This window comes from Copadichromis virginalis, linkage group LG10, assembly GCF_057382275.1.
Source record: "Copadichromis virginalis isolate Kocher_CV1m ecotype Utaka linkage group LG10, C_Virginalis_male_GT1.1, whole genome shotgun sequence".
NCBI classification, from domain to species: Eukaryota; Metazoa; Chordata; class Actinopteri; order Cichliformes; family Cichlidae; genus Copadichromis; species Copadichromis virginalis.
This window is the reverse complement of record NC_140627.1, coordinates 5,130,049-5,139,483: the sequence shown is the minus strand read 5'-3', so window position 1 is coordinate 5,139,483 and position 9,435 is coordinate 5,130,049. Positions and strand designations below refer to the sequence as shown.

Sequence of the window (9,435 nt, the reverse complement as noted above, 5' to 3'; positions counted from 1 at the left end):
GGGGGTTGGGAACCTCATCTGTAACTAGAAAGTTGCCGGTTCGATCCCCCTCTGTCCTGGTTGTTGTGTCCTTGGGCAAGACACTTTATCCTACTGGCGTTGGCCAGAGGGGCCGATGGCGCGATATGGCAGCCTCACTTCTGTCAGTCTGCCTGAGGGCAGCTGTGGCTACAACTGTAGCTTGCCTCCACCAGTGTGTGAATGTGAGAGTGAATGAATAGTGGTATTGTAAAGCGCTATATAAATGCAATCCATCATTTTTTTTCATCTTTCCATCAAATGTGGATATTTTGCTTGTAAATCCTGTTGGATATCATTTTTTATTAATTGTAGTTCTTCATCAGTGAGATAGCAACACAAATGCAATAACTGAGTGCAATGAGAAACTGGTTTAGACTACATAATCCCTCCAGGATCCACGCCGTGCTTTTTTCCAAGCCGAACGTCACTTTCCCTCCCCTTAGCAACAGAGGCAACATGGCGGCGTCCAGTAACACAGAGCATTCTCCAGAGATATCGACGCCGTTAAAGGTACCGAAAACCGAGGTGCCATCCCCTGAATCGGAGGATTTGAGTGACAGTAATCAATATCACTCTAATCCCTCGACGCCAAACCGCTTCTCGCCTTTGAACGTGAGCTCGGGGGCTGCGGGCCGGAACACGGCCTCATCCTCCTCCAATAGCTTCACGGCTTGCCGAGGGATGTCGTGGACGCCCTCCGAGACAAACGCCCTCATCGCGGTGTGGGGTAACGAGAGGCTGACGGAGGCGAGGATGCAGCAGCTGGAGGTCGCCGGCACCGTGTTCTCTGGTAAGGCCCCCGGTCCTGCCATGTACGAACGGGTGTCCAGAGCCTTGTCGGAGCTGGGATACGAGAGGACCCCGTCCCAGTGCAGGGAGAGGATGAAGGTAAATGAGCTTCAGAGGATGCAACAATAGCTTTAACATCACATACTAACCCTCCATCACCAGCACCTGGACCTGTAGCTGTGACACTGAGGTGGAGCTGCTACCTGTTAATCTACAGTGTGGCTCACACGCAGATAAACAAGTTCAATCATATTTTAACGTGTTGTTTCTGCGCTCTGTGGACATGGCTGCACTCATCCCGCCTCCCTCACATGTACAGGAGGCTAATTGCGGCTGTCATGCCTGTTATTGTGCATCTTCTGTTTATAACCACTTCAATTAATAGAAATGATATCCTTTATTAGAGTGAAGTCAGTTCCCTTTGATTTATTCATCTGACTTCCTGTAACAGACACACAGATGAATGTTGCACACAAGTCATTAGAAAGGTCCTTAACACTTTATAATGATCATCACTCATATATGTTAAATAGAAACTCAGTCAAGTGTTATATTACTGTTAACAAACTGTAAAGTGATAATAATATTTTCCAGTTATTAATATTGCAATTTATATTGATTCATGTCATTAGTTTATTCAATCAAATTTTATTTGCACCATCTGCTGCACCATTATTAAATGTTATTGTTGTGTCATTACTGAGATTAACATACTGGACAAGCTGCCGCTGGCTCTGCTTTAAACTGCTCTGAGATCAGCTTCCATCTATGCTTTGTGTGGCTACCATTAGGAAGTAAACAAGCCCTCCTCATCATCACAGATGGGCTTATTCTTGTTAAGCACCTTGGCCAACATGTGTGATAAGCAAAACTTTGCATAACTAGACAGGAAGTCAGCTCCTGCCATGCTCAGTTTAATAAAACAGCGGTTCACTTGTGGCCATTCCAGGCTCCAGTTGCCTAAGTGACCCTCTAATGTATTTACTAGCAGGTCATATGTCAATCAACGGTATTCTTCACTCTCACTGGTTGTCTCTTCAGTCGCTCGCCTGAAAGTTGAACACGGGTCCCACCAACTTTGCATCACATGCAGTTATTTCACCCATGGAGACTTGAAGTCGCCAAAATATATCATTCACTTTCTAGAGTCTCTGGGTACCCACTTTACTGTGAATCGTGCGTATGGAAATTAATGCTGTTCTCAGATTGGTTGTTCTAGGATACTTACATTCAGTCAGACTCATTCAAACAAAAGTAAATTTCTATTTTTGGAAAGCTGCAGGGAACTCTAGTTTTCTGGACAGGTTTTTGTCCATGTTAACATGGCCTGTGGGAACACTCTAGTAGAACCCAATGGATTTATCGGCAGGTAGATGTTAACAGCAAATGTTTTTATAATTATTATTATTTCTTGAAACAGCAAATGTTAGCTGTTTGCTAATATTTGCAGTCTTTAAAAAGGCAAAAAGAAAAAAGTCAATTTAAAAAGAAAAGAGACAGAGACACGTCCTTCAAATCTGAGCGTTGGTGTTGTATAGTTTGTCCACCAGATGGCACTGTAGAACTTCCCTGTTTGTAAACACCTATTTGGAAGACAGCCAGCTGTTTGGAACAGGGCAGAGTGTAAATGAGTAAACAAATGATTCCGTATAACAAAGTCAGTTTATGTTTTGTGTGTATGAAAGAAGAAAATATATGGTGTGTATATATATATATAATATATATATATGGTGGTATACCGGCATATTGGATTTTTAAATAATGAAATTGTATTGGGTTTTCGACTGCTACAGTGCAATCATAATCGCAGGGTTTTTTGTTTTTCACAGATACATTTAAAGCGCTAACCTTTTTGTCCGTTTACATACACAGTGATTTTGATTTGTTGACGTAAACACATACATCACATTGGTATGCGATAAAAACCTGATAAAGTGGATGCAGGCAGTGTCGTTCAAATTTCGATGTAATCTCCATTTAAATGGTGGTGCTGGATTTTTTCTTTTTGGTTTCATTTCAGTTCAAAATGTTGATGTTTCATCATCAAAAGTGCTGTTTTGCATTGTTTTGTTTTTGTTGTTGTTTCGGCATATGATAAGATCTGTCTCTGCCTTGGAGACCGATGAGGGCTGACCGTGTTGTGGCTGGATTAGGCATCTTGCTGAGGGTAGGAGAGGCAGGTGGTGAAGGAGGCAGCTAGGTATGAGCTGCACCTTTCAGGGCCAGGCATAGGTGTAACCAGCACCACAGCATTTGTCATCACAGTGTTGTGAATTAACTTAAAGAGCAGTAAAAAGTGTGATTTCTTAAATAAACGTGTACTTATTGTTCTGTGCATTTAACCAAACTAGATTATTCATTACCCTTAAAGCAACAGGTGGTGTTTTAAGAATGCATTTAGGAGAATTAATTGCTACACAGATACAAAAAACTTACCTACTGACTATGTCAGCTTTTGGTAACAATGTAAAGAAGCGTAAAAATTGTAAAAATGTTCTTAATTGTGAAAGATGTGTTCATCCTCCTTTTACAAACAGACGCTGCGGCGCTGCTACAGCCGTGTGAAGGAGCACGGCATCGGTAAAAGGAAGAGCAGCTACACTATCGAGCAGCTGGAGAAGGTGTTCGGTCAGGGAGGCTGGGACTCCCAGAGCTGTGCCCCTGTGCTCATCAACAGCAGTGGGCTGTATCAGGAGATGGAGTCTGATGGTAGCACCCTGGAAGACTTCTCACAGGAGGACTGGTGCAACCAGGTGCTGGACTCGGCATTCCAGGAGGGAGACATGGAGACCGGTGAGTTTGGTGTTAGCTAGCGGATGACATCCAAAAAATATACGACACAGCAGGTGGTTTTGAACTCAGATTTGTGCTTTTTCCTACCAGACGAAATCCAGTTGCCTAAACACAGAGTCCTACAGATCCAAGCGGAGCTGTCAGAACAAACACAGTAAGTCAACAAGAATCAAGACTTATCCATCCTTGTAAATGCAACTCAGATTATGTTGGTGTTTATAAAATCTGCATAACCTCTCAAAAGCTGACATCACTGCTTTTTGATATTACACACAGAAAAAGGGACACAATGCAGACAGTGATCCATATTCTTGAGTCTGTGCAGCTGAAGTGGGAGCACTTTCAGACGTGGACTGAGTTTTCCCGGCTACACCTCTCCAACAAGCTGGCCATCTTTGCTGTGGGGTACAACACGCGCTGGCGTGAGCACGTGCGTTACCACTATGCTGAAATCAGCTCACAGGTGCCGCTTGGTAAACGGCTGCGTGAGTACTTCAACCCAGAGAAGCCTGAAGGCCGCATCATCATGACCAAAGTTCAGAAGATGAACTGGAAGAATGTCTACTACAAGTTTTTGGACATTACCATCAGCGAGGCGCGTTGCCTTGAGCTGCACATGGAGGTGGACTGGGTCCGTGTGTCCCAGTCAAAGGTGACGAGCTGCAGCAGAGGCACATCCCACTACCTCCTTCCTGGGGACATTCCCAAGGCGTATGGACTATACGCTATTGGCTACGAGGCAGCGTCGCCTTCTCATGGCACTGCTCAGACCTCTTCCCCGGGTGACAGTGAAGACCACAGCTTACCTCAGAGTGGGTTAGAGAATGGGGCTCAAAGCCAGTTTCATGGAGAAGGAGTAGAGCGTGGTGACAGGACTGGGGCTAAAGTCACTTACTGCTACCTGGGCATAGCTGAGGACAGGACCATACAGCAGTGTCTCTTTCAGCACTTTCAGGGCTCTGGCAAACACTATGTCCATGGTGAGCCCTCCGCCGTGACGCGGTTCCTGCAGGAGAACTGTCACAACGCTGGAACGAGTCAGACGGACGAGGCAGGTGAAGACTCACCTGAGCGTTGTGCCATTTACATCAAATTTATTGAGGTGGAGCTGGACTTCCTCTCTGCAGGCTCCCTGGTGGAGTGCCTGGAAACTGCTGTTGGCTATTCCTTAAAATACAACAACAAAGAAACGTTTTAACCACTCCTCACTGTTTCAGATTTGTACTGATATAACTAACTTATACAGCCAATACGGCAGCAGGAAAGGTGTCTGTAATAAAGCATGGATGTGGAAGTTTTATGATTATCGGCGGATTTTCAAACTATGATCTAGTGAATTGTCTAAAAATTGTGAAAGGTGACCAGGGAGATAAAATGTTGTTGTTTTTTTAAAGGGGACCTGTTCTGCTCTGACTGTAGGACCAGGGCAGCTCTTCAAAAAGGGCCTTGATCTTATACTGGTCCTTGGTGCAGCTCATCCACTGTCAGAAACAAACACCTTTATTCCTCATACCTTCGTCTTACTTTCTCCTGATTGGCTGCCCCTCACAAACAAAAAGTGTGGCACTTCTGTTCTCTCAGCCAGAACTGTGCGCCCACGATGCCCAAATGAAACATTTCCACTCTTACTGGCATCTCTGTGAGGCTGATTATTTAGAGCAGTTTGGTTGACAGCGACAGCTTGCACATGTCACGAATACAACGGTCTACATTTATTTATTTTGTTTGACAAATAAATGCCACAAATGATCATACCTGAAAAAGTTTAATGTGTTTGAAAGTAGAAGTCAAAATTATTGTGTATCACTAAAATATGTGCAGGTGATTTTCTGCAGATGAGTCTGATTTACTTGTTCGTTTGTGTTTCAGTTGCCTCAAGTTGAAATTTTTTTTATCAAGTCTAAAAGGAACAGTATACAATACAGGAAACATAATGTACAGACACGTATGCCTAACCTGTTACAGGGAAAAACAATACAAGAAGTGTGTGTACTGTGTTTTTTAGGCTGAGGTGCACTATTTAAGGATCTGCTGCTTTTCCAGTGTAGATACATATTGCCTCATCAGGGAATGTTTGGTTGGCAAGGTGACTATTGCAGTATGCATCTGTCTACCTCAGTAGGATGTAGCAAAAATGGCAGCAAAAGGACCATAGTGTGTATTTATTCTGAAACTGCCTTTTATTTGACTGTCACAGTGTGGACACGAAAGTGTCTCAGAGTGATTATTGGTGGAGTTATGCCTTAATTTTGCACATGTAAGAGGGCTGCAGGTCGGGATGCTTCGGTTAAAATTTCAGGTCAGAAACGAAGAGTAAATATTAGCAAGATAATCCATCAATGCACCCTTACCTTTCCAAACAATATGCTCTAATATCACTAAATATTTTTTGACTGATGAATCCAAAAAATTGGCTTTTAAAAAATCAAAAATCTTACAACATGTAAATTTGACTGATTTCCATTAGAGGTCTTCTCACCAGGCATGTTTGCTACCAAGTTTATTTGATATTATTGACAGTAGAACAAAGACTGAACCACTGATTAATGTGTTGTCTCTTTGCCTCATAAATATTTTTCTTGATTGTAATGTTTAGAAATTAAAGACACCATTGGAAAAGTAGTAGTAAAATATAGAAATTCCCTGATATCGTTCTTTAACTGAACCGCCCCTACTGACTGAACTAAGCAGCAGATGCATCATACACCATTTTAACAGGAGTGTAAGACACTGCGCAGTACCTGGAGCATCTCTGTCTGCAGCCATATCCTTGTGGATAATTAGACACTCTTCAGATCATACTGAGAAGTTATTAGCACCTCCCACATTCTGCTTTTTGCAAAACTAAATGGTGCCTGTGTTTGTGAAGTGTGCTCACTTGCAGGTTTAAACCAGGCACAGCTATAAGACTATAAGCTGAAGAGGGTAACTGATCCTTGACCAATAATCCTTTCTGAACAGGATTTCTGAGGGTATGTGCAATGTGCCAGGAAAGGACTGTGTAGAAAAGAAACAACAGGTAATTCCATTGTGAACTGATGTAAATGAAATGTAATATTCATTTATATATATATAAAGAAAATTCTGGCTTTAGCAACCTTGCAGTGTTCATTTGTTTGGGTATACAGTATATAAAGATGAATATGATATTTTCTATTTTATTGGTTGACACCATGTCCTGTATGTGATTGTTTCAAAGTCACTGTCTTGTATGTTTACATGTTTGAAAAACAATAAAGTGGACACTCACTGTCATTTGCCACACAGTGAGAATGGAGGTTTTGCTGATGTGTGTGTGTGTGTTGAGCTTTAGGTCAGTACCTTGCGTACACCACACATATGCTATTAGAATAAAATACTGGTGCTGCTACTGGTGATTCATATTTGAAGAGGTTTGCAGGTATAAAGTGTATGTAAAGACAAAGAATGACAAGGCAATGAGCTCATGCATAAATCTCAAGTATGTTTTCAATGAATAAACAGGGTGAGAGTCTGTCACAGCAATAACATGAACAGATAAACAGAATCACTAGTTAACCTAAACCAGCTGTAGGTGGAAGCTGAAGCACCCAGACACAACTAATCCGGAGAACATACATGGGTTCAAACCAAGGGCCTTCTTTCAGCAAGGCAACAGTGCAACCACTGCAACCTGGGCATCCCTGGACAACTTTCCTTCAGGATGAACTGGAGAAACCCTCTCAGTGCACTTTTTGTTCATCAGGTCAGTGTATTTTGCAATGGAAGGGAAAGTGAAAGCAGTTAGGCATGCTCAGACTAAACATGTCATTCCCCCATGAGGCCAGCAGATGGCCATAGCAAGCTACCACTGCAAAACAACACAGTGTAGGGTACACCTGATGGTAATTTTGCATCCCTGAGAATTGACATGAAGTGTAGCCTGCTTACAAACAGTATAAACATGTGATGACATAAAATTAGTGACACAGGTGTGGACTAAAATGCTGAAGGAGACCAAACAACAACTGACACTGTACTCTATACTTGACGTGTATGCAAAGGGACAATGCCACTGACCTTTTGGAAAGCAGCATTTGAAACTAGGACAAATATCTAGAGATTTTTCAGTGTCCAAATATCTGAAACAATATCGAAATCAGAGCAGTGTTTCATGTTCAAATAATAATAAAGTTACTAATAAAGAGTTGGTTTTTTTTAAATTATCTTTTTAATCTTTTTATGATTTGTGCAGAAAGGCTCCAAATCATCCAGGCCATGACTATGTTTTGACCTGTTACATGACCAAAAACAAACAACATCGCCACCTTTATAGTTATAATTGAATGCATTACGCTTGAGATGTTAGTAATGTTCCTCTTGAACATGAATCTAGTATTGTTTCTCTTTCTGGTTCTTTCCATGGATAGCTGCTAAATGTACTGTTAGGTGTTAGATAGGAATATTTACCCTGTAAAGCCTGAACCATGAAATAATAATAATAATCTATTAAACCTTCGGCCATTTATTTTTAAATTAATTAAATATAAATTTGCATATACAAGTTTTTAATTTGTATCATAATTGTTACACTCTTTCTTTTTTGCAATTTATTGCTTAAAATGTTTTGTGCAATTTATTTAGACCAAAAAAAGTATCAAAAGTCAAACTTTACAAAACTGTATGTATCAAATCTATTAAACTTAAGAGGTCAGATCACTGCAGAATGTATTTGTATCTAAATATATATAATAAACCATTACAGTGGGATTATGTATGAACACATAAAAGATGTTGGACAGTCATATGTTTTTGTGTGTGTGTTCTTCAGGTTCTCTGCAGCACATTCAGTTGAGCAGCTCTTTGCTCCTATTACCAAAGAACAAAACAGAAAATTTGTACCATTCCAAATACTTCCGAACAAATACATACAAAACCTTGACGACATTGGTATAAATCAGTTTTCATGTTGCTTGCTGTTTTATTTCTTTGGGTTTGATTAAGTGTGGAGTGGATTGAGATAGGATATGTACAGGATATGTTTTGATGGGCTTAAAGAAAAACTAAACTGATAACAGGAGGAAGGAAATTTCTTTCATGTCTCGTTATAGGTCGTTAATTGGAGTGAGCAATATGTTTGGCCTCCAGGTGTCAGGTTTGTTTACCGTTTGACCAGCTCCTTGTAGCCGTTCGAGTTAGAAGCCTGGCCAAGAATGCAGCATGAGCCTCACTGATTTTTGCTCCTAAATACAAAACAGCATGTTTTGACAGCTTTTGCCTGAATGCTGTGGATTTGAGCTGGAGGCCCAGATGCAGTTTACAACAACACAACAAAATTTGGACACTGCTTCTTTAGATTTAATCACGTGAGCAACCCCTGTTCACCTCTCATAATTGAGCAGTCTGCCTGCATTAGCCTCACCCTTGTTGCTGAGGCAACTGGGCAACCTCAGGAAATGAAATAAAGAGATCTGACCACCTCGGAGAGGACAGGTCAGTCTTTCTTTTTGCAACAGGATGGTGAGCTCACCTTGGGAATTCACGTCAAGCCGTGTCGAGTCTGTTTCTCTGCTCTCAGAACCATGCCTCTTCACACATGATAGAACAGGAACTGAAGACTGGAGATTTTAAAGTGGAGGTGAGGGAAAAGGATGGAGCTTTAGATGTGGGGGGTTGAAAACAGGCTGATTGTTAGAAAATCTTGAGCTGTAGTGCAGTTTAAAACTGTTTATGTTCCTATTTGTATTTTTTAAATGAAAATTCAAGGACTCAGTAGTGAAGGAAGTAATGCAGTTTTTTATTTTTTTGTTGTTATTTGCTTTGGTTTATTACATATGAAATCATAGCGTGCCATTGGCTTCTCCAAGCAGTATG

At 41.3% G+C, this 9,435-nt stretch overlaps 1 protein-coding gene across 1 annotated transcript; it reads left to right on the top strand.

The window, feature by feature from the left end:
* Window positions 1-410: 410 nt before the first annotated feature.
* msantd2 (Myb/SANT DNA binding domain containing 2) lies at window positions 411-6,880 on the top strand. The gene is made up of 4 exons (XM_085469557.1): window positions 411-909; window positions 3,348-3,603; window positions 3,694-3,757; window positions 3,880-6,880. The coding sequence occupies exons 1-4, from the start codon at window positions 478-480 to the stop codon at window positions 4,799-4,801; spliced, it is 1,674 nt and encodes a 557-aa protein (XP_085325683.1). The 5' UTR covers window positions 411-477; the 3' UTR covers window positions 4,802-6,880.
* Window positions 6,881-9,435: the final 2,555 nt, after the last annotated feature.

Excerpts from the sequence above, each read along its gene's own strand:
- msantd2 (XM_085469557.1), top strand. The coding sequence starts at position 478 with ATGGCGGCGTCCAGTAACACAGAGCATTCTCCAGAGATATCGACGCCG. Across the intron at positions 910-3,347 it reads AGTGCAGGGAGAGGATGAAG|ACGCTGCGGCGCTGCTACAG; the intron begins GTAAATGAGCTT and ends TTTTACAAACAG. Across the intron at positions 3,758-3,879 it reads GAGCTGTCAGAACAAACACA|AAAAAGGGACACAATGCAGA; the intron begins GTAAGTCAACAA and ends TATTACACACAG.